Source organism: Syngnathus floridae, chromosome 15, assembly GCF_059516105.1.
Source record: "Syngnathus floridae isolate MCC-2025c chromosome 15, RoL_Sflo_1.0, whole genome shotgun sequence".
Classification (NCBI taxonomy): domain Eukaryota; kingdom Metazoa; phylum Chordata; class Actinopteri; order Syngnathiformes; family Syngnathidae; genus Syngnathus; species Syngnathus floridae.
Window position 1 is genome coordinate 9302293 of NC_142427.1, and position 25810 is coordinate 9328102.

At 45.2% G+C, this 25810-nt stretch overlaps 1 protein-coding gene across 2 annotated transcripts; it reads left to right on the plus strand.

The window, feature by feature from the left end:
* Positions 1-376: 376 nt before the first annotated feature.
* jade2 (jade family PHD finger 2) lies at positions 377-25113 on the plus strand. Of its 2 annotated transcripts, XM_088398008.1 has the most exons (14): positions 377-1075; positions 3576-3639; positions 3814-3905; positions 7427-7584; positions 13564-13703; positions 13822-14033; positions 14112-14279; positions 14944-15060; positions 15168-15503; positions 15583-15747; positions 19008-19125; positions 20482-20616; positions 21005-21150; positions 21268-25113. In XM_088398008.1, exons 2-14 carry the CDS (start codon positions 3576-3578, stop codon positions 21913-21915), a joined length of 2499 nt encoding a protein of 832 aa, XP_088254134.1. In that variant the 5' UTR covers positions 377-1075; the 3' UTR covers positions 21916-25113. The 2 variants fall into 2 exon arrangements, with proteins under 2 accessions (XP_088254134.1, XP_088254135.1); XM_088398009.1 differs by lacking the exon at positions 20482-20616.
* Positions 25114-25810: the final 697 nt, after the last annotated feature.

The following is a 25810-nucleotide window of genomic DNA, read 5'->3' on the forward strand; positions in this document are numbered from 1 at the left end:
GGCGTTACACAAACACGTGCACACTTAGTGACTACCCACACATTTATACTAAGCTGTTTATTCATGATTTTTGTGTGTGTATAGACGCTTGTTGCAAAAAATATGAATGAAAATTAGTGAAACACTTTTTAAATTGTGAAATAAATAAATATGGACCATTTGTTCAGTTTTGGAGTGGCACAAATGAGCACATACTTACACCCATCCATTAAATAAATATTTTTTACGGGTCAAGAATGGATTCTTGTTTGTCATCGATTCAACAATGAATTATAATACGCAAAAAAGCATTTGTACATTTTGTTCCTCAATCCTGTACACAATGACGTGACTGACTACAGGCTTGCTACAAGTACCGTCACTGACCTGTAGAGAGCGCTCGCACCTCAGCGTCGGTGCAACGAGGAAGTGCAACAACCGTGCTGCTCAATTCAAAGTACGCCATAAATATGGCGCCAAAAGAGTTTTCAAGCTAAAGCCGCACCGCTGTTTTCCTCTTCCACATTTGTTTAGTCCCTCACTCTTTTTTTTAAGGAGGAGCGTGCAGGGCTGCCGAACGGAGGGGAACGTTCGTCTTGTGCACAACCGCGTCCAGCACCGTGCAGCCGGCCAGAGAGGGACGAGGAGGAGGTGGTAGTGTGTTTTGGAAGAAGCAGAGAAGAGGTGGTGGGGGGGTTGCGAAACAAACTGCAATATTTTTAGAGACATCGGTTTTTGCCAATCCTTTTTTGGACGCTGGTGTATTTTCGTGCAAAAAAAAAAAATGCGACATGATTATTTCCAGTAAGCAGCATGTCGTACCCTGCAAGCCGCTCGGCGCGCACTGAACGGCGGCGGCGGCGACACCCCGGCCCCTCGGCTCCGTGACCTGGAGCTTCTCCATCTCACTTTCCCCCCCGATTTTTTGTTTTCATTTTCTTTGGATTTCCTGGATTTTTTTTCTAAACTGTCAAGGTGGGTGGGAGGGGGAAGTCTCCTGTCAACCCAACGTGGAAGTTAAGCCAGAGGAACATTTACATGTGCTTGGATCCCGATGGTCTCCTGATCGGTGGGACGCCCTCCCCAGCAGAACAAGGTAAACATCGCTTTATTATGTTTTATAGTTATTCATATAGCATACAAATATAATAAGGTTTGTGGTTCTGATGCAGTACTTTGGCATCCTTAGTAGGTGTGTGTGATGGAAGTAACATATTTAAAGAGGAAATGCACGTTGGTAGTGCGCAGGCGCGTTTGACCCCCCCACAGCAGAAGGTAAACACACCCCTTTGCGAATGAAATTCTAATTTTACAGTAACATAAAATGCACAAATACAGTCGTGAAATTTGGTGTGATGTTCACATTAATAGTTCTGATGCAATACTAAATGTACAGTAATGTGTACACGTGACGTCATGAGCGGCGGTTCGGTGTTTCTGATGGCATCCTGCTGTCGTGCATGTGAAGTAAATCGTTCCAATAAGAAAACCATGTTGAGAGTGCGCATGCGCGTGGTGACAAGTGTATTTTTGGGGGGTGCGTAATGGCAGTTAATTGTGCACGATTCGCAGCGGCGTGCAACACCAAACTTGCCGGATAGTGAGGCGGATGCAGTGCGCATGCGCGTTGTAGTGGGGTTGTTTGAGAAGTGCACCTTCACAGCCCTCAGAGGAATTGCAGGTTCCTTTGCATAAAGGAGGGGGGGTGCAGTTCTGCTTTTAGGAAGGCAGAGCACGCCACCACACACACTAGGACACACAAACACACACGTATCTAGGAATTAGAACAACCCCTCTACCCGCACCTCCTCCTCCCGCTGGCGATGCTGCTGCCGCTTCGTGCTGTGCAGATCGAGCAGGCTTTGGAGGAAGAGGAGGAGGAGGGGGGTCGTGTATATTTACCTCCAGATCTTGTGTAGAAGTGACTGCAGCTCCCTTTCCATGTCAAAAGCGCAACAGCTGCTCCAAAGCATCCATCCAAGTGGCAAATGGATTTGAATGCGTGGATTTGGTAGTTAATACAGCGCAAAGAAGGGGTGTGCAGCATGTGGCTGGTGGGCCAGGTTAGGGTTTCCAAAGCAGGTTGAATTTTCAAAATCTTTGCAATTGTTTGTGGTTGTAAAAAATGGCTTTCAAAGTAGAGTTTCCAGACTGGCTTAGGCTTTCCAGTGTGGAAGTTTTGGTGGCTGTCCAAATGAGGGTTGTGTGATGGAGGTGCATTGTGGTTGATGGTGTTCACACTCGCTCCTTCTTGAATCAATTAAAGCACAATCGTCTGGAGGCTTGTTAAATGGTCCCATTTGTGACACAACCCCCCCAATCTTGTCAACCCCCCCAACACCAAATCCCCTTTTCCCATCATCACATCGCACACATTCACTCAAACACGCTTCAAACGCTCACACGTGCAGACGCCCTCCTCCCGCCGAGTCCGAAACCGGAGATGAGTCATGATGTGTGTGCGTAAATGTGTGTGTGCTTCACTCCCCTCCACCCTCGGGGGGGTGTCCTATGTGGCAGGATGTTGTTTACAGGCGTTCATCCCTCATGCCTCCATCGTCATGTGACTCACATGTGTACATACAGTGTACACGTGTGTATGAAGTGTGCATTTGTGTATGTGTGTGAGTGAGTGTTGAGCTGTGATTGGTTGAAAAGGGGGGTAAGGACCACCACGTGGTGCGATGACAGACAGAGGAAGAAGAGGATGAAGAGGAAAGGGGAGGGGGAGGTTCTCACGATTCCGGATTGTACACAGTGTACATTTCCATTTTTCTGCAGGGAAAAAGATTTGCAAGGCACGGGCAGGGATGATTAGCATTTCAAATTTGGCCTGGTTATGATAAGGACTTTTTTTTGTTCGATTCTGAAGTTTGACTGAATAAAAACCACATAATCAATAAATAATCTTTTTTTGTTCTTTTATAACACTTGAATTAGTTCCGCCTCGCTGGCCTGAGCTTTGCCTCCATCACCCCCTCCTCCAGTGGACGCTGTCCAAATACTTATGTCCTTATCGTAAGGAAGACAGAGTGAGAGCGTGAGGGATGAGGGACAGGTGAAGGTGAAAACCAGGATGGCAAGGCGGTGTTATGAAGCAATTTATATGCAAAGATTCTCCAGCAAAGTGACTGACCTCAGCCTTCTGTGTGTGTGTGTGTGTGTGTGTGTGTGTGTGTGTGTGTTGTTCCGAGGCACGCAGCCAGTCTTGTGTAGTTGGTTGTGCATTTGCCAGGAAGTTAGTTAATGTGTGTTTATCATGGACGCATTTGTCAGTAATAGTATCCCATGACGACCGGAGCTCTTACTTTGTCCTTGTGTGTGTGTTCCTGGACACTGTGCACAATGTTGTGTGTGTAACATACAGCATGTATAATCAAATGGATGCAAATTTACATACAGTATGTGGATAATTTATTTAATGGGCCCATTAATAAAAAATATATGAATATATCTATCATGAATAAAATGAGAAATCATTTCAGAAGCTAGTCACTCTCTGTCACAAATAAATTGATTTATTGTGGACTTGTTTATCTCACAGATGATTTTTTTTTTTTTTTTTTTCACCCCCTTCTTGGTATTTGTCCCGGTAGATGGAGAGCGAGACAAAGAGGAGGAAATATTCGACCAGCAGCAACGACTCGGACACCACCGACAGTAAGTATGTTGGACATACATGATGCACAAAACATATTGTATCTTTAGGTGGTATTTGTTTACACACACTTAGCTTCCTCAGCTAATTGCTAAGCTGCTGCCTCATGTTTGTGTGATGTGTGCGTTGTTGGAGGTTTTTTTTTTTGGGTTCTTATTCTCAGCATTATGTTGCAGGTCAGGTGACGTCGTGGTCCAGGTCGTCCAAGAACGCGGCCGCGGCCACCAGCATCACGTGGGTACGACATCAGCACAAGAAGCATTCCGAGGTGAGGGACAAAAAGTTAGCGCTGCAAATTATCTTGTCAAGCGTGAGTCGGGTTTGAAGCCCGGCTGAGCCTTGCATGGGGTTCCAATTAAGGATTTCAAGCCAAGTTTCAAACAAAGGTTTCATGTTTGGGTTTCATGCCAGAGTTAATGTTTCCAATCATGGTTTCAAGGATGGGTTACAGTTGCCGAGTCAGGTTTCAAGCCTTGCTTAGTGTTTCAAATTAGGGCTTTAAACACACTTATGTTAAACTCGATCAGCCTGCTGTGTCCAAAGTCAATACATTGGTCTCCCGACACAGCTTGAATGGCCGGCGCAGTGCGGTGGGGAAAAGTGGCAGGTTTGCATGAGTGGTCGCTTCGAGCGGCCGCCGTGAGCGGTCGCCTCGAGCGGTCTCCGAGGACTCTCAAATGACTACCCTGGTGTAAGAAGCGGAAAAAACGGTCGCCGCGAAGGACGCTTTGCGGCTTGCAAATTCCTCCCGGTTGAAGGAGAGCAATTCATAAAAATAACTCGTGCTCAAAGCAACAAGTCTACGCTAAGCTAATCTGCGCTAAGATAGGTTTGAGTCAGATTGCATGGGTGGAAATAAATTAAGTAATGTTTGGGTTCGGGTTTCAAATGAACACACACATGCAAGTTAAACGAAAAGCCGCATGTCTATATATTGCTCATCCTCGGGAGTCTTTCCTCGAAGGCCAACCGCCCCGCTGCTTTGATGAAGACCGTATGGGGCACTAACAGGAAGGCAATGTCCGCTTCTTTACTGGCAGCGTGTACAATTTTGGAAAAAGAGTATGTGTGCATCATAAGACTGTACAACAACTTCCGGTGTGTGTGTGTGTGTGTTGTTTGTGTGTGCAAATTGGCCTCATTCAAGCTAGTCTTTGGGGAAACGTGCCTGCTTGCTTGTAGCCCGCAGGGAAGCGTTGACACTTGTCAAAACATGGCGGCAACATCACCCTCGGACACACACACACACACACACAAAGTATTTATCAATAGCATGTTTTGTAATCTAATCTTGGATTTCCCGTACCATTTCAAAGTAGGCTTTTATCAATATTCGAGGTTGAAACTGAAATCTGCCTAGCAACAAAACTTTATTTGTTGTTATCGACTAAGCAAACTTATTTACCGTACAAAACATCACCGTGCACCATCTTCCACGGTTAGTAAGAACTGCCAAGGCCGTATGTATTATTTGTTTCGCGTGCGCGTGCGTGAGCTAGCTGGCTAGCATCTGTTCTCGCTCATTATAGTCTGGTAGAAACAGCTGTGCAACGTCATAGCGACCTGAAAATCACAGCAACAGGAATGTCTGGATGTGTGTGTAAAACATCTGTATTTTTACTCCATTAACTAAGAGCTGCTTGGCTGTCGACACACACACACACACACCTTTGCCACATTTAAACACGTGTGTGTGTGTCGTCTATGATGGCGGCATGCTTGGAACGCCGCTCGCATATTGATTTTTGTTTTTTAAAGCATTGCTTTCCAAAAGTGGGTCACATCTTCCTCGCAGACATTTGTTAGCACGTTCAACTATTTACACCACGCTCCCAAGTAGCGAGAGAAGAAGAAGGATGGGGCGGGGTGGGGGCTTTGGGGGGGGGTCTCGAAAGTCTCCTTCATTCTCCGGCGTGTCAGTGACCCACTTTTTTCTTTGTAGGTTTTCAGAACATGTTTGCCGCCTTTTCTTCATACCATGGCACCGCCTTCTCACCTGGTGGCCGAGCTTTTCCCGAAATAGGCTTTGCAAGTTTGGCTTTCAAACACACGAGGTTTTAAAATAAACGTTTGAAACATGACGGTAAATGTGCTACCACTTCGTCACAGGTGCGGAATCCATTTGCGTGCACAATCCCGGTTTTCCTTTTGAGCTTGTGACACATCTGTTGACTTTTATTTTCCTCGTGCGTTTCTTTGAACGTTTCTCACTGCGTCGCTAACGAGCTAGCGCCAGTGGCAGGAAATCCGAGGAGGAAATCCCATTCACGCGTCTTTGGCGGCTTTTTGTATCCATTGACGGTTTTTATTTTACGTCCCGGGGAGGATCGAAGTCAAAGTAACAGCCGCCATCTTGAGTGTGACTCGTTTTATTCACGCTAAAAGGAGCCAAAGAAAAAAACTGATTATTCTTTTCAATGATTAGAGTTGGAAGCGAAGGGTAGGGTTCCAAAATAAAGTAAGACAGCTGCACGATACCGCGTTGTGCATTTTAGTAGTTGATCATATCGTTTTCATCACATTCCTCTTGTTGACCTTCCAAGCTCCCCGCGCTAAAATTAGCCTCCTCCGTCTGAGTGGCGACATCTGCTATGACGTTGTGTTGGGTCGCCATGACGATGATGCTTCTGCATCCTTCAGAAGATTTGGCCAGGCGCCTTCATCCTGCCGAAAATGAATTCCCCAATTGGCTCTGGAGCACCTTTGGAACATGAAATTTGGTAGACATGAGTAGACCCACAAAAAATTCTCAAGAAGCAATCTCCAACAATTTAGGAAGTCACCATTTTGGTTTGAAGAGCGCAGTTTAGGCATCATTTCCTGAGATCCTTCAACTTTTCCTAGAAATGTTCTCCGATAGCTCCCAAATGTAAACTTTGTACACTGTTGGTACAAGTAGGCGCCCCCTATTGGTAGAGATGCATGGCTACAATAACAGAACTCCCTTTATTGCCCCAGACAGACATTAAAATTAATTACCCAATGTGCTGTATGTCAAAGTTGTTGTTTCCCCCCCCAGTATTAAACTGATGTGTGTGTATGTGTGGGTGTGTGCATACGTGTTTGTGGTGTGTGATGTCAGCTGGCCTTTAAAAGCACTTAGAGCACTTTGTCACTGTCCTCTGTGGGAAAGTGACTCAGCAGCGTAAAGTCAGTGCAAGTGGAACATGCACACACACATGCATATAAATTGTGTGTGTTGTCAAAAGCATGTGTCTATGTAGGTGTGTTGCCTAGTGTCAGTATCGTGTGTGGCGGTGCATTAACATGGATGTGAAAGTGGACTTCCTGGGTTTAAATGTCACCTTCTACCTCACCGCATGCACACACAGACACACACAGAGTCAGAAATGCAGAAGTTATTTGTGTAATGATTGCCTTGTTGCAGTTTTAATTTCATCGGTGTTTGCGGTCAGCTGAGCAATGATGACATCACGTGAAGTCATAACGAGCTTCATTTTGGACCGCTTGTAAGACTTGTATGGCTCGGAGCGATGTTTCTCAATCTTTGTTCAGCCAAGGCGCAAAATCTCTAGGCGCACCGCCAAGCGAAAAATGTCACAAGATGAACTAATGATGAGCTCGTCTCTATTTACTCGCAAACTGACATATTCGGTGTCAAGTCTGGGCCGCTTTAGTTGAAAGCTTCTACCGCGTCCAATATAGATTTTGTTACGATTGATTAAAAATAATGAAATACAACAACTTGGGTTGTTTTTGCCCCCTTAACACGTTGAAGTTAAAAGTAACTCCTGCGCGGTTGAAAATAACACCGAATTTCTGTTTCAGGTGTTTCGCACCGATTTCATCACGGCCATGAAGCTCCCCGACTCTGCTCAGCTGGGCCCGGACGACTTTTATGTATTGTCGGACCCCTGGAGGCAAGAGTGGGAGAAAGGAGTGCAGGTGCCCGCCAACCTGGAGGCCATCCCGCAGCCGCTGGTCAGGTAAAAACAACATGCTACATAAAAAAGGCCAGAAGTAGTCCTAAAAAGACTCCGCAAAGAAAAATGGCCGACTTCCTGTGTCTTTTCCTAGCCTGTTTATTTTTGTGTGCATATGTCTGTTGATCCCCGAGCACAAAAAGCAGTCGATAGTTGACGAGCCGTCGTCGCGCTCAATCGTTTGTGCGGCGAACACGGAAAGAGATAAATGTGTCTTGCTGAGTGTTTACACTTTGTAATGGGCTCATATCTCACTCGCACGAACGCACACACACGAGCGAGCAGATGGATGTGCGTCCATAGGCGGCAGATTGTCAAGAAAAGACACATGGTCCAGATAAGCCAGCGTGAATGAAGGCGACTTTTTGATGTTGTGCATGACGGAGGGCGCCAAGATAACACAAACGGCACAGCGTGATTGGACATATTCTCGTTTTTCACTGATGTAGTGAGCATGCCAGAGCAGCGGGTGGCGCTGTAGCCGTTAGCTAATCAGGAGTCACTTTAGTCTTTTTAGAATATTTCTTTTTCTTTAAACAAGTTTAATTTCCAACTTTATTTGCTCATTATATTACACATTTACTCTCACTTTATTATTGTCAAATTTTCACCCCAAAACACATCATTATGGATTTATTGGCAATTTATTCAGCTTGGCTGCAACCTCTAAGCCTGGAATGAAAAGTGAAGCCTAAGAGAGGGAGAAAGAGTGCAAGAGGAAGAGTGTTTTGTCAAAGCCAGACGCGCCCGCAGTCCCTTTTTTTTTTTTCCTTCTTTTTCTTCACTCCAACAATTTTTAGTGATGATGTCATTATTCATCATGAGAAAAAAAAATAGGAGGAAAATATGTCAGCGCCTCAGGCTTGACTACAGTGTGAGCAATGGAGGGGGGGAAAAAAGTGTAGCTTTCATTTGTTCTGCTTTTAGCACTTAAAAATGTTACAATATATTTTATATAGGTTGCTGTAAGTGACATGTTTCTAAAGTCATCCGTTTCAAGTAAAAGGTCAGAAGGCGTGCACCAAAGTCAAAATGAAAGGGTAGAAATGACTGGCGATGCCTTCGGGAACTATCGCAGCTGCTGTTTTTTACAGCGTCATTTGCTTATTTGCGCCGCAGCTCATGAAAGTCCCTCAAAGATGAAACTGAAGGTTTTTTTTTGTAAGATCTCTATCACATAGAAAGAGGGGACAGTGTTAACGAGCACAGTTGGCATCCGACTCATAGTTTCCATGTCTCTTGTTTACTTTTGAGTCATAAACGCTCCTTTTTCACGTCAGTCATATTTGGTCATTAAAAAAAAAAAGCCTTTGATTTATTGCACGCTAAGCTTCTGACATTTTCTGACCGTCACACAAGTATAAAATATATAATTTATTTATAGGTTATATAATAAATTATATAATTTAAAAAAAATTGTATAATGAAGACTGGCTTCTATCTGACGCTCTCCTTAGTGAGCTGTTTCGGCATCCTTCTTACTGGACAGATTGACCTCTAACCCCTGATAGAGGCTGCGTATTAATAGCCGCTTCCTGTCCTCGCACAATAAGCTTTTTTCCTGGACTTCCAGTTTTCGATTTAGTCTTGTTGTGTAATCACGTGCCGAACGCTGACTGCTCGAAAACGTCGGCGGGTTCACGGCCCGGAGCGTCTTCCACTTGTGGTTTTTGCTTTCACTTTGAAGAGGGGGTGGAAAGAATGCAACGCATCCGCAGGCGGCTAACATGTCTCTAAAGTTCGGGATGAATTCATCCCAGTTCGAAGAAGACCACAAAAGAGACGAGATGCGGTGAATAAGCACGTAGCTCGGTCGTCGCCAGAACCGCAGCGGTGGGGTCGCGAACCGGCCGAATTGACTTGTTTTCCTCACGACAACCTCCATCGTTTATCAAGCGCTTTCCAAAAAGTTGGAGCCTGGTGCAAAACCTGATCAGGCTTCATCGAGGGACGTATCTCCAGGTTATTTGGATACGGTCCTGTCCAAGAAAAAAAAAGAAAAGAAAAGGTGAACGGGTTTAGCTCGGGAGTCTGAGTCACTCTTTGGACACGATTGCCGTCTGCGCGTCCAGCTTTGCTTGTCATTCCGTCGAGGTCGGCCAGCCAGCCAGTCGGAACGCTCCAACTGGCTGCCTTGATTGGTTGGATGTCGTCCAGTCAGAGAAGGGCAATGTCTTCTGCCCGCCACGACTTCGGTCGACGGCGAGCGGTAGAAGATCATTGAGGGGGGATTAACGACGCCGCTTTGACCGCTTCCACCCCAAATTTATTTTCATACGACTCCTCTCTTCTTGATGTTTGATACTTTAGCAAAAGAGGTAGCTAGTATCAAAAGATGGCGGTCCTCGACGCTTTGTTACGCACGCTGGGTCGACTTTTACTTTACAAATCTTTTAAATCGGCACGTGGCATCAAAGGAAAAAAATAAATCAAAGCTCGCTAAATTTTATTAGCTGCGGCTTTTTTTTCTTCTTCATCTTACGGGGATGTTCGCCGAGTCAGCAGCCCCGAGGGAAGCCACAAAGTCTCCTGAGACAAACCTGCTTGTCACTTAACAGAGCGAGTTGCATTGTGGGTAGTTGAGAACATTGTGTGGCTTGAAATGTTGTTTTTCATGCTATTTTTTTTTTTTCTCACCCTCCACCCATCCTGGTGGTTCCTACCACATCCGGGCTGACACATAAGCGAATACAAGAAAAAATCTGCAGCAGAACATATGCAGGAACTGAAAAAAAATGTGTACAATATGATGTCACAGGAAGTCAGACATTTTGGTTTGAAGCAGGAGTTTCCAAGGTATGAATTGCAACCAAGTAGATCAAATTCAGCCCACATCGCCGGTCTCGTTTGGAAACTCGCTCTAAAACATTTGCCGCTAATGCTGACGCCTTTTGTGTGTAAATGTTTGTGCGTCACCACATCCATACACGTACATATTGTATTGGTTCCTGGAACAACAGCATGACTCATTCCCTTCCCATAGTGGGCCATAAAAGCAATTTACACACACACACAAGTGTGTGGTGACATCATCCCGACCAGGAATTGTGTCTTGAGTACCTTTAATAATGGGCTCTCCATCTCTCTCAGGATCCTTGATCATCTTTTGAAGGACAAACACACTTGAGTAGCACTGCAATATTGTCATCTTTGAAGATAGATGGCTGGAAATAACATAAACAAATCCCCCCACGCTAATTGTACTTAAGCCAAACCAGTCCTCCTTCACATACCTAACCTGTTATACTCCTCTGTCCCCACTTGGCTGCCCTTAGTCTCCCTTTGGATATATCCGCTCGCCCTGTTGCTTGTTTGCTCTTTACTCCCGTGGCCTTCAATCTATTCTTGCTAGCTTAGCCTGTCTTACCCCTGTCGCTGTCCAGATGCTGCAATTTGCCACTCCACATTCTCCACTTGGCTGCAGTTGCCCTCTGCTATTTGAGCCTATCCTCAAATCTGGACGCAGCAAAACTCCTCCCACTGCGTCTCATTCCTCAACTAGCCGAGCGAAAGATATGAATGAAAACATTCCCACCGGCCTTGTTTGCCCAAACGGTGCCCGCATTCTCCACCCCCCCCCCCTCCCCCTTTGGATTTCCTCCTCATCCTTTTGTCAAAGATTATTTGTACAGGCTGCGGCTCCTCTAGAGCAGAGGTGTTAATAAGTCGCTCTCATATCCATGACAACAGGCTTGCTTTCCTGGCATCTCAAGCAGACAAAATGGCAGCTCACTATAAATTCAAATATGACAGTTGTGTTTATTTCCAAAATAAAGTTAAAATATGTAGAAAGAAAAAAAAATCTTTTTGCAACACAATGTGTTATATTTAAAAATAAATGAATATTTTAAGAAAATAGCAGTAGATGTGTTCCTTGGAGGATAAGTGAACGTTGAACTCCAAGCATCGCGCTTGGATCTTACCGCCCCCGTGTGGCCAGAAAAATACTGCAGCCTTAATAAAGTACATTAAGTGCTCACGTAATATACAGTATGTTTCTTACTACATTTAGCCTGCTTGGGTCTGCAAGCTCGTGTGGGAACAGAGGATGGAGAGCGAGCCTGTCTCTTGGCACACACACAGCGGGAGAGAGAGAGTGTGAAAGGTTTGCGTATAAAAGGGGGATTATGGGAAAGAAAGGGGAATCGCCGTTTTCTCAGCCAGACTGTGGCAGAGAGTTATTCCAAGAATGACATTACACACACACACATTTATGATGTTGATCAAATATTTTCCAGTGCCAACATGACTTTTTTTTTATGGTGTCTTAAATTTTTTGGGGAAAGGGATTAGAGTTGAAATATTCTGCAATTATTGTTGGAATGTTAATTATAGATGTATTATTTACACTGATTTATTTTTTTTTCTAGGACATAATGCATTTTTTTAAATTAACTTACTTTTGTCAAGAATTTTTTTAGTTGTAACTTAATTTTCTTAATGTTAAAGAATGAAGGGGGGGGGGTTAGCCCGCTAGTTTTCAGTGTGGTAATTTAGCGGTGCTTTTTTTTTTTTTTTTTGTGGTGTTCTTCACATGTTTCACTGTTTTGTGTGCATGCCTTTCCTCTGAGGTCACGTCTGCGTCTGGTGGAGGCATCTTCTAATTGCGCTCTTTCTTTCGCAATGTGCATTTTTGCAGATTTGCTAGCGTGCGACTTTATTTGCTTTTAATGAAGCCATAATTTAACAAGAGCACGTTAGAAAAAAAAAAACTTTTGCAGCTTCTGCTTTGCTAAAGATGTCAAATTTCCTCGGACATTCTTATGCGTGTGTCGAAAGCCTCTTGAGGGTCAGACGAGCCCAGCCCACGCTGGGAAGACGTCTCCTATGTCAACACTTACAAGTTGACAAAAGATGATTGTTTTACAAGGAGGTAAAAAGTCTCTCATGATAACCGCCGCACACGAAAACTACAAATATATTCATACAGTTAATGCAATGGCTCCTCTTTCCTGTTCTTTGTCACATCTGCCACCTTGCACAATAGAAAAAAGAAAAGAGTGCCTTTTTTTTTTATGATTATGTAACGCTGCCTGTGTGTGTGCTGTATGTAGTGTGGCCTTGGTGATGATTATGTGGGAGGTGAGTCATGGAAGCAATGAAAGTGACAGATTGAATAGAAAGCCTCACATTTCTAATGGACATGGTGCTCTTAAATGTCTTCGAAAAGAACATGCAAACACACACACACATACATATACACACAAAAGTAACACACTGCTGAAATGAGACACTCAAGCTGCTTTGCACCTTACATAACAGACCATTGTCTCATCTCCCTGCTTGTGTGTCTGTGTGTGTGTCTGTGTGTGTACCCAGTGTGTTATCTATTTGTTATTTAATTGTAATCTCGTACTGAAATAGATCAGAGCAGTCGGTTTCTTTCAGATAATAAAAGAAGCTGTAAAAGCGCATTTTAATACCACACTCATCGCTCAGTGGTCCGATTGACTTTCTGTAGGTAAACAAATCAAGCTAAGTTGTTTTAAGTATAGACATTATACTCAATTCCTTAAATATAAATGTGAAATATTAAATTTAGATGACTCTGCAAAAGTGTTTTTTGTTGTTTTTATATTTTTGTAAGGCGGTAACTAGTTGACGTATTGTGGTTGACTGTATGAATTTTTCCGCTGTAGTGATTGTTGCGTCACATGATTTTAATGTCAGTCGAGGGCTAGCGGGTCACGCAGAGTTCCCGACCCCATTTCCTTCTCTCGTTGACTGCCGAGACGTTTTAGTCTGGAAGCGCTGGAGAGCAGACAGTGCCCGGAGGAATTTCCCGACGTGACCCACAAACACAGTCTCGTGATCCCGTGCCAGGAAATACACACAGTCTGCCATTTTGAGTTAAAGTGGCCATTTTGGTCATTGTGGCTATTTCCATCGGACCTTCAAAGATGGACTTGTCCTACAATTATTGTCATCGCTGCAAATTTGAAGCAGGCCATTGAACGCTTGAGATTTTTTTTTTGGGCCCAGGTTACTGCCAGAGTCACCGAGTAGAACGTCCAACGAGGGCAACCCTTTGCCTCTTCCCGGCCAAGCGTACGGCTGCTACGACTTGGACGACACGGACGTGGCTTGGCTGGAACTCGTCAACCAAGAGTTTGCGCAAATGGGTGAGTGCCTGCTGTTATCTTGGTTATTTTATGACAGTGATGGAGGAGAAATAAACAAGAAGAATTTATTGACACAAGCTAGCTTTAAGATGCTAACGTTAGCCGGATATCTCATCAGCGATGCCCGAGCTGGCAGAGCTGACGATGGAGCGCGTTCTGGTCGAGCTGGAGCGGGTGTGCGAGGAGAAGATGCAGCAGGCCATCGAGGCAGAGGAAGGCCTGGGCATCGAGTACGACGAGGACGTGGTCTGCGACGTCTGCCGCTCGCCCGAGGGCGAGGACGGCAACGAGATGGTCTTCTGCGACAAGTGCAACGTTTGCGTGCACCAGGTCTCACTTTTGTTGTTTACTAAATACAAACGTTGCAGTTTAGCATTGATTAGCTTAGCTTGCTAATCTGTTTTGCAGGCCTGCTACGGCATCCTGAAGGTCCCGCAGGGCAACTGGCTTTGTCGGACGTGCGCCCTGGGCGTGCAGCCCAAGTGTCTGCTGTGCCCCAAGCGGGGCGGCGCCCTCAAACCCACCCGCAGTGGAACCAAGTGGGTCCACGTCAGCTGTGCCTTATGGATACCCGAGGTGAGGCTTGCTCAAAAGAAAATAAATCCACATGCTAATGTTAGCCTAGCTTGTTATTGTGCTGTAACATTGCAATGCTGCAGTGGCCCTTAGTCTCCCTTTGGATATATTTGCTTCAAGTGTGTTTATTTGTGTGCATCGTCACAAGTGAATGTTTTCACACAAGTACACACACACATACACACACACTACATCTGACTTGTAGAGTTTGGCCCATTTGTGTGGAAGCTGCTGGAAGAGTGTGTGTGTCGGGGGTGTTTGCTTGTGTGTGTGTCAAGCTTTCAGATGATACACCCCCTGCAGCGTTGTGTGTAGCAGCCTACAATTCTACAATGGGTCTCACTTAAACGCACTTACACACACACACACGAGCTTTGCTTCTATCATCTCTATCAATGCAATTTTTATGAGTTTTTCCTGTTTTCCTGCTGGGAAAGAAACACACAAACAGTAGAGCCTCTGGGTAACTTCCCTCCATTTGTGCCAGTGTGTGTGTTGATGTGCGTGACACATCAGGGTCAATTAGCCGACGGATCAATTAGTCGCGGCAGCGAGCAATCGTCTGTCATGGATGGGCGCAGTAACAAATGAGGGAAAACAACAACAGCAATGCAGCATTATGATGAGTGGTGTTTTGAATTGCTCCAAAATGTGTGTGTGCTAGGTGAGTATAGGTTGTCCGGAGAAGATGGAGCCCATCACTAAGGTATCCCACATTCCCGCCAGCCGATGGGCTCTGTCCTGCAGCCTATGTCGAGAGCACAGCGGAACATGCATACAGGTACTGCTACCTTAATTCTTTGCTAGCAAATTTGGTAGGCATGAGCACACCCACAAAAACAAGTTCAGACCTTAAAGCCAATTGATAAGGTTCTTCTCCCTTGACAGTGTTCAATGCCCTCATGTATTGTGGCCTTCCACGTGACGTGCGCCTTCGACCACGGTCTGGAGATGAGGACCATCCTGGCTGAGAACGACGAAGTCCGCTTCAAGTCTTTCTGTCTGGAGCACAGCGGCGGCGGAACGGCCCGACCCGAGCGGGCGCCCGAGCTCCCGGAACCCCGTTTGGTACCGTACAGTGTGTCCGAGAGGGCCGAGCGGGACCAGTTGGAGCGGGACAAGGTGAGCCAGCGGAAGCAGAAGCTCCAGGAACTGGAGGACGAGTTCTACCGACTGGTGGATCCCGGCGAGGTGGCGGAGAACATGGCGCTGCCTGTCACGCAGGTACTACCTGATCTCATAGAAAACCACCTCATGGAACTCAAACGTTTGGATCAATGCTATCAAAACTTTCCTCCCTAAGGTGGACTTCCTGTACCAGTTCTGGAAACTGAAAAGGAAGGCCAACTTCAACCAACCTCTGGTGACTCTAAAACGAGACGAGGTGGACAACCTGGCCCAGCAGGAGCAGGACGTCCTCTACCGAAGACTCAAGCTTTTCACGCACCTCCGACAAGACTTGGAGAGGGTGAGTGGGAAAAAAAAAGGGGGGGGGGGGCAATCCTCTACAGGCAGCCAAGTAGCCTCAGATTTGAGGAGTGCCCAAGTGGTGATTTACTGTCTTTATCGATCTTTTCTCAAACACTTTCTTACCTCTTATGGTGATAAAGTGTCCAATAGCTCCCCTGAAGGCGGCGAGACTTCAACAAGTGCTCTCAAGTGTCTCCTTTCACGCCGTCGCGAAGATTAACTCCGCTCAGGTTCATCACGGTCACGTCGCCCGCGAGTTAGAGTCGATCTATTGACCGCCGGCTCCGCCATCTGGAGTTCTCCCGAGGTCCAGCGCCCGTTATCGACGCCGTTCACGTTGTTTATTCCGTCAATATGAGCCGACGTAACGGCGGCCGAGGGGGAAATCCTTCTGTAAATAAACGCCGGGGCGGATAAGTCTGTTGAAAAGGTGGGAAAAGACTTCATGCAAAGTCGAAGTAATGTGGGTAATGTTAGCATCAAGCTAGCGCCGTTACAAGTGCAATAGGATTAATTGATCGAATCAATTAATAGTCGTGCCCTGCTTTACTTGTTTTATTAACTGAAAATACAATTTGAAGAATTCAGAGTTCCAATTTTTTTGCACTTTTGCATATCGAAAAAGCAAATGGCAATGAGAAGCAAGTTTTTTTTTTTTATATAATTGAGCTAACGTTAGCGTCGTGCTAGTATGGAAAAGGCTCACTACCAAGTCAATACATGCCACCTCCTGACAAGTGGCAATATTCGGGTTGTCATCTTTTTTCTCACCATCCTTCCCCTTCTCAAATTCTTGAAGATCGTCTGTCAGGATGAAAGTGTTGCATGTCTTTCTTTTTTTTGTGTGTGTGTGTGTGCATGCACGTGTGCGTGTGTGTGTTGCACAAGCGAGTTTTCCAATCAACTCTGATTTGTTGGCAAATTGAAAAAACCCCTTCCATTCATCATCCGTGCGTATGTGTGTGTGTGCGTATACATTTCTGGGGGCTAATGTCGCCCTGGATTAAACACCCCCACTTGCTTCCCTCTCGGTCTTTGAAGTGCTGCCAGCGTAGCAAATTGCTCCGTGATGTCCCCCGAAAGCATCGGTGAGCTTTTTTGCCGAGTGGGCATTTCGTTCCCGAGTGGTTGCAGGTATCGCAAGTACGCCGGCTACTGTCAGAACGATTCAAGAATGAGGAATTACCGCCATTTGTAGCCTACCAATGCTAATGCTAAAAGCAATGCTAACAACAATGTTGGCCAACTATTTTTTTATTGGGCGGCTAGCTACCGAGACAAATTCAACTTACTCGTAGGAGAACGCCTTTCATATCCATTCACCTCGATATTGTCACGGTTGATAATACTTCATATTTTCTGTGGTATTTACTGTTATTCATGGCGCTGTTAGATGGATACGACCATTTCCTAACCCCAGATCCAACACAAAATTCATTCCTTTTACAGGCCTCTGGGGAGGGCTACTTTTCCAAGATGTATTTTAACCACAAAAAAAAAAAAACGTGGGGAACGAGATGCCAGATGACAATTGAGTTGATTTCTCTGGTGGGTAAATGTATTAGTGAGGCCCATCTCGCGTCTTCATGTCTGCCATCAACTGTCTTATGTAACTTTCTCGGGTTCAGGCGGAGGACAAAGCGAGGAAAAAAAAACTATTCAATGACTCAGCCTACTCACACACACAAATACAGCTCACAAGAGTACTTAGAAGCCGCAAGGCGGTCACCAAGCGGGCCCGCCCCGTCGGACGGGCTCCAAATGCGAGCAGCCTCAACCCCAAAACACAAACATGACAGACACTTTAGAAATTCAACTCACCCTTCCGCATTTCTGAACTGCACTTTTCAACTATCCCCCAAATTCAGTAAACATTCCGAACCGGCATCTGCAAATCCCATATTTACTTTTTGAATTCCAGTTTCATTTTATTTCAGTTCACTCGAGTGTCTCCTCTTGAGCATCCACCCGCAATTTTCCTCCAGAAATGACATTTTATAATAGTTCTCGCCACGACTCCTTCGGCATTTTAAGCTGCGCCATGATAATAAGTTGAGCCTGTAGTGCTTGTGGAACATTTTTTTATTTTGCCTCCCTTCCTACTTTACCCGCGTCGTACTGCAGCACGGCTACGAATAGTAACCCTCATCAATGTCTTCCACCTGTTTTTATTTCTACCTCCTTCCCGCTAGCTGCCCCTCTGATACCGCGATGAAATAAATATGAGGCTGCGTATAAATATTTATTGCCGCTTGTGTGTTTCCACGGCCTCGGCGGAGATAAATAATTCACGGACAGTCAAACCCTAAATTTGCACGGCTTTGATAAGACAATGGGGGCGGGGCATATGTACGCACACGTCGCCGCGTGCACGGCTTTGACACGGATAGCGTGTCAGTATGCTACACTGTGCCAGCAAGGTCGAGATGGCATTTAAATGGGGCTTGATGTGATGACGTCTGGCTTTTACGTGGCGGCCGTGTGACAAATGGCTGATTCAACAAGTGACAAATGACTTGTTGATTTTCTCTGGCGCCGTTCTCCGTTGGGAACGTTCTATCTTTGCTCAAACGCCGGCTGTCCGTCTGCTGATAGCGGGCCAATTAGAGATCAATAGCGGTGATATTTGGATAGTTCGGGGCCAGCGCGCATGGTTCGGTTGCAATGGCTAAAACGGTCGCTCGGAATTAAAATGGCAGACATCACGTCGCTGTTCGGTTTTGCTCGTTGTCTATTAAATTTAATTTGGCTAAGATCCGGTCTTTAGGGGGCTTCATTTTCACAAATGTCTTCAGGGGCTGAAAAATGACAGTTTGATGATGCAGAGAATGAGTGAGAAGGAAGTTTGAAAGTAAACAAATGACTAGCCCTTGTGCTCCACCCTCTTGTTATGTATCCTGTTTTGCAAAATGACACGCACAGACACACATTAGCTGCCTAATCAACAAAAGGTTCCGCACATTGTGTCCCGGTTGAGAAGCTATTTTCATCCACCGTGTACTCGCTCATGGGGATAGAACGGGCCAGATAGGCCGAGTAGACCGATCAATCAAGATCAGCAGATAAACAGTCAGCCTGCAGCCAACACACACACACAGATGTGGTTAGAGACACATAATAATCGAGTTAGCGTCATACGATTCAACTGGCAAGTATCCAGTTTTTGGTGTGTTAGCTCCAAGTGTTTTGGCCTGCACTCAAAAGCTCATTTCAAAGCGAACTAAAACGTTTTTTTTTTCTCGATTCGTCTTCTCCCAGGTGCGTAACCTGTGCTACATGGTAACGCGGCGGGAGAAGATGAAGCACAGCCTGTGCGACCTCCAGGAGAAGATCTTCCACTTGCAAATACAACTGCTGGAAGAAGACATGGCCGGAGGTAAAAACAGCTCCATCAGTCCTTGTGGTGTACCCCAGGGTTCCTTTCTCAGTCCCCTCCATTTTGTTACTTTGCTGAAGTCATGAGCAATGCAAACTAATTTGTTTGCAAAATATCTATTTTTGTCTATTTTTTGCTTACCCGACGAATAACCTGGCAGTCGAAGCTCTTGAGCATAACATTTTTTCCAACCCTTGTACCTGTGATTCAAAAGCAGGACCGGCCTATTGAATTTCTGGGGTGGTATCCAACACAAAATGGCCACTATCACAGTTTTCTAGGACACACACACACACACATGAGTATGAGTATTGTTATGCAGGAAGTGCAGCACATTTACATTCCAACTGTGACAAGCTGACAGCGGTTAGTTTTGGCCTCTCTGATCTGCTCTCGCCTCGAGTATGTGTGCGTGCGTGCACGTTTGCGTGCGTGCGTGTGTGTCCAACTACGACAAAGGCAGGCGAAATGAGTAAGAAGACGGGTGGGAAGGTTTATGGGATGGCAGTCCGAGTAAAGATAAGAGAGGGAGTGAGGGAAGGAGAGGGCTGGAGGGAGGGAGGAAGAAAAGCTAATGAGCTCAGGTACGAAGTAGGACACACACACGCACACACTTATGCTGCAGTTGAGTGCATCTGGAAAGCGAGGTCATTAATCACTGTGCATAACGTGTATCTCCCGCAAAGCGAGAGAGGGGTGAGAGGTCTTTACAGCATAAATAATAAGAATTAACGCTGCTGCGAGTAAACAGCATTTGAAAGAAAGTCTTGGGAGGAGAGGTATTGCATGAATGGAATGGCCAGAATAGGCTTGACATTTTTTCCCTGCATGACATCGTGGTCCTGCTCATTATTTTGAGTATAGGAAAGCCCTCAGAATTGTGATTTATATGTGCTAGGATAGAGGGCCTTAAATAATGCACATAAAAGCTTGTAAAATGGTGTTTGAAAGCACTGCTGATGTAGTTGGATGTGTGCACAGATTACAAGCTGCAGGGGGGGGGGTCTTCGGTTTTTGTCCTTGAAAAACCCAAAAGATGATTGCCCCGCTGAGCTACGATGCGCACAAAAGTGGGGGAAAAAATATCTGATTAAGGAAATTAAATGGGTGACAAAAATTGGGAGATTAAAAAACGGTCACAATGGAGGAAATGAAAAATATTAATGTCTTGGTTTGATGAAGCAGCATGTGGCTCCTAATTACTAACATTGATTAAGGTGAACAATCGTGTGATTTTTATCACGCGTAGTAATAACAAAACAATGGCTAGCGTTAGCTTCCCAATGCTAACGGCACTTACCCAATATTTACAACCAACGAAATACTTTTATAATATATAATTGTGTCTCCCCGCAGAGAGAGCCCAGAAGGGAGGTGGAGGCGGAGGAGGAGGAAAGCTGAGTGCAGGGAAGGAGAGCAGGAGGAAGAATAGTCCTGACAAAGGAAAGGAAAGATGGAAGTCAGACAGTGACTCGCTGCTTAAGGAGATAGGTACATTTTACGACTCAACTATGAATTGATCAAACGCTATTATTAACATTATTAACATCATTTGAAAATAGCTCTGGATCTGTCAAAATGAACATGTGACATTCGGCCAATTTTTATTGCTTTCATATTTGTATGTGTAAAAACATGCGTCACATCGTGTCCACGATGGCGTGTTTACCTTCCTGCTCAATTTTCCACCTCCCTCGCCTCTCCTGCAGAGGCATGCTGCGTCATGGAAACAAACGTGTGTGTTTATGTGTATGCAGTTTGTGTGAAGGCTCAGTGGTGTCGCAAGCACCCAAACAGCACCTCCTGCTGTCCTACTCGGCACATCGTTCTTGATTTTTTTACACAGACTTCACTTTTTTGATCTGTGTTTTGTCTCTAGGTTTGTCCAAGTCCTTCCCATTGGACAACTCGTTGTTCGACAGCTGGCTGGCTCAGTCTGTGCATATCACGGCCGACGACATGCTCTCCAAGTGGGCTCTGGGTCCACAGCACAAAGACAAGAGTGGTAGCCTGCTCTCCGACCAGGTGATAGTCCAAAAAGAATTATATCCCACCCCCCTCTAAACCAGTTTTTATTGGGACTATGAAAATGTCAATCATGAGATAGGCTAGATGTTCCTAACTTTCCTGGTTGTCCTGCAGCTGCTGCAGGGTGAAGAGAGTTTGCTCAATCTAATGATGGAAAACTCAATGGAGTCCACGTGGAAGACGCCCCAGCTAGGTCGCAAATCCAGAGGCAACTGCAAATCCCGCGCCCGCGGACACACGGCCACCTCTGGGACCGCATCGCTGCCGCCGCGGACGCTTCTATCCGCCGGCTCGGGTTCCGGCGCCTCTGCCGTAAAGGCCGCGTGGGCGGGCAGAGGGACGGAGGACAAGCACGGTGCCCGCAAGGGTTCCCGAGGTTCCTCCAGAGTCCTCCACCATCACCACCTCCACCGTCACCACACCAGGAGTTCCGACCTGCAGCCGCCCATCTCCAAAATGGACTCCTGCCACATCTCTGAGGACAGCGGGCCGTGGGGCAGCAAAAGCGCCACGTCTAGGCTGCCGCCCGTCGCGCCGTCCCCACGGCTGCGCATGTCCCGCCAAGTTAAATCTAGAGGGCGAGGCGGCGGCGGGTCAGCGTCCGAGCCCAAGGACGAGCGTTTGCTCTACGGCGACGGTTACTTTTCCGACGGCGAGCAGGATGACTTGGACACGCGCCCTGGCGACGCACGTAAACTCCGCCTGGCGCAGTTGCATTCCGGGAAGGAGGACCTGCTGAGGCGGAGCGTCATGGCGTCCTAAGGACCCTGAACGCATCGCAGACATGCTAGCGCTCTCGCTAGCCGACTCTCTCCACCTGTGCCCTGAGCATTCTTTGAATGTAGCCACTAGCCTCCTCGCGTGTCACCGCTAGGTAACGAACGAAAATAGGAAACAGGCGTTCGTTTTTTTTACCCGATTTTTGCGCGTTAAAAGACTTCGTTATTGTAGTCTTTGGGGCATTCTTCTAAATAGCGTAACCAAGGCTGGTTTCAGGGTCTTCTTTGAATAGCAGATGGCGTCGGAAAGCACAAGTATAGTGTTATTAGCACTGGCTGGTTTACGAAAAAAAGACGCTTGGTCGTTTCCACGTGGATGAAGAGTTGGAGTTAGAAAGATAAGAACGTACGAAAACATTCTTCCTTATTCAAAAGTCCGTTTCTTTGCCTGGAATAAACTCTGTGCCTTCTGTCGCACCCCCTCCCCTCGAAGACCCCACTCCTAGCCAAACAATTGCCGACCAATCAGCTGTCGCCCAATCCGATTTATAACAATCAATGCGAATGTGTCACCTTAATCATTTTAGAGTGCCTGAACAAAGGATGTACGGACAATATTTCGCCATTTTTCACGCCCTATCATCAGAGGTGTGTTTTCAACGTTGTGCAGTGCCAGTTAACAGCCTCTAGAGGGCAGCATTTAGCACGTCCGACTTCCTGTTCCATTCACTTTAGCCAACAGATCACGTGGCTAGGCTAACGAGGCTAAACTCCCACGTAATGTCGACTAAGTTTATCCGACAATTTGTGCGATTTAAAAAAAAAAAAGAAGACTTTGCTGTTTTTGTATTGAAGGACGTCTGTGGTTATCTCAGGGGTTTTAAGAAAAATGGTTAAAATAATGTCTCTAACTTGACTGATGTTTTATTTTTTTGCATAAAAATTAAACGATTCCGCTAGCAACCGCTAACGTATCTATATGAATATATATATATATATATAAAGAAAGCGACGCGTGTATGTCGAAAACTTCCACTTTGGACGACTACTGAGCACTCGGTATGGTCATACGACCATAATGCCGAGGCCAATCAGCTGCGTGGGCCCAATTTTTACGTCCTGTATTGTTTTTTTTTTGTGTCGCTCCGCAATTCCGACGCGATGTTTCAAAACGGCGTGTTACTGCTGAACTGATGATCACACTCATTTAAGGCAGGTTTGGTGTAACAGGGTTTGATGATACGACCAGGCGTCAGCTATCGAGTGTAAGCGTTGCGGACGCTACAAATACGTTCCCGAAGCGTTCCTGAAGCTTCCGTATGTTCGTACATCTCCTGGATGTGCCCCTGACACTCCCGTATGCATTCCTAATGTCTCCATGTCCTTTCTTGACGCTCCGGTATGCGAAGCCAATACTCCTGTATGCGCTCCTTCCGAGAGTCTTTTGTTATTAATATTACTGCTGGCAACAAGAATGACAATTTTTGATGTTTTCTGTGTAGACAGCAAAGGTCGTAGCACGTAGTAGTGATAAAGACACGGTGGTTATGTCTTGTCAGTGTACACAAACCGCTATCAGACAATATTTACAGTGTGGCGGCCACGCCCTCTCCTTCCTCGCAAACTAGCTTCCTAGGCAAATGTAGACAAGAGGGGATCTTTGCCTCCTGTGTCGAGTAGATGCGAAGCTAACTGTCGTGTGCTACTTTGGATTTGTTGTTGGCTGTGACGTTCAGATCATATTCCGATCTTTTTTCAAATATTTCTTTTTCATCAAGGGATTCTGGTCATGTGACACTTGTTTTAAAAACTGAAATCTCTGACCACATGTAAACACATTCAACAGGTAGCATAGCTCGAAGAAAGTCATTTGGGGAATACATTTGACAATGGTTAAAGCGTGGAGGGAAAATGAGAATAATATATGTGGACTGATAAATGATTTGATGGCACTTCTGAATAGACAATTTCAACTTCATCTTGTCATCGGTAGCGTTTAGCAACTAAGCGCCGATACCAGGTTGAAATGCTAACCTCATTGCGAGCTTGTACTGTATTTAAGACAACCGGTCTAGTGACTCGCTCCTGCCCTCTTGAGGCACAAAGTGTTATTACAAATTCGTTTGCCTTTGGCTTTTGCATATTTTTTACCTTTAATCAACTACAATTTTCAGGTTATAAAGCAAAGAATTTCACGCGCTTATTTGTTTACTTAGTATTACACTCTTTAGTTTGCTTTAATCCAGTTGGTCCCCCCCTCGGGTTCGGTTCAGGCAACTAAATCAGCCAATCGGTGACGTTATCATAGCAACTAGCATGTAAACTGAGATTAGACACATTATAGACTTGACGGTTTAGCATGTTAGCATGTCATCATGAACGTGTAGTATTTTCTGCCTCGTGTAGTATTTTCTGCCTCGTTTCATTAGATAAAAATAATAATTTGCATTTGGGTATTTGCTGGCATAATTTAGCCCAGCATTTTTTTGTCCATATGGATATTAAATTATCAAAAAAGAAAGAAGAGGGCAGCGTCGAGACGGATTAGAGCGCACTTGCAATTTTTATGAACCGAACCCTAGGGGGGTCATGGACCAAGTTTACAAACTCATCACCTGATTCTGACCAGAAAAAGAAAGCACCTCAACTAAACATTTAAAGCAGCACTTAATCCAGATCCAAATCTGAATCCTAAAAAAAAAAAAACAATCCTCTGCTGCATCAAAAGCTTTTTTTTTTTTTTTTGTTCAACAAATGAATATGAATGTCGCAGGGGTTTTATCCTTCTGTCTTCTTTTTATTTCGAAAGAATGTTGTGCCATTTGTGAATAGCAAAGAGAACTATTGAACATATATGAAAAGAAGAAAAAGCTATTTTAAATTATTTTTTATCTTTCTCTGGCATTTTGTTTTGCTATATTTATTTTCTTGTATTTAGAGTCTTCTTTGTAGGAGGGAGGGACAACTTTAAAAACAAACAAACGTGTATTTTTCCTTAGCGCGAGAAGCCTATTTTCTTCCTTTTTGTACAATTTGGATGTTTGGAGCGAGACTTTGACAAGCAATATGATGTCCTTCCTCTGTGACTGTATATCTGCATGCTCTTTGTGTGTTGCCTTAACCATGGCTGCCACTCCCACCCCCTCCCCGTTAAATCCACCCCCCAAAGTCCCTTTTACCTGGTGGCGCCCCCACCCGGTCCCAGTCCAATAAAAGCAGTGCTTTCTGTGTACTCCCACAACCTTTGCACTCGTCTTCTTCCGCACTCGTCCAAGCACAATATTTCTGTTAAATAATAGTAAACAAAAAAAAAATCAATACTTAATAAATGCAGAAACCTCTTGCTGTCTCCAAGTCGTCAAATGGTGAGTTCACTTTCTATTTTCTTCAAGTCACGTGCAAACGTTTTACCGTGGTGGCAGTTTGAGCCTGGAACCGATTATTTCCATTTTGTGGCTGTGAAATAGTTTTTCGACGCTGATTGTCAATTGTCGCTGATTGAAGAGACACGCAGGCAAGCGAGAGACACAAAGTCACCTTCAATGCGCGGTGAGCGCGCGCACACGCTGAGTGAACATGCTGTGTGCGCCTTCACACAATCATCTGTTTATTATCTCGTTATCATCACGGGGTGTTTTTGCAACCCTTTGTGTCAAATGCGAGTATTTCCACAGTACCGATCATTTTTCAGGATGATGCATATCATGCTTTTAAATAATCTGTCAAAGAATAACTATTTCGATAAAACAAATTTTATATGGAAATTAAAATTATGAACCAAACATAAATAACCATGTGGGCATAGAGCAGGGTCCTGAAACTAAACAATATAATTAAAAACAGTAACTATTATAATATTGCTGCATCGTAGTTCATAAAAATGATTAGCCTGCTGGTGTTAAACCCATTGTTTACTCGTGAATAGACATCCGTGTAAA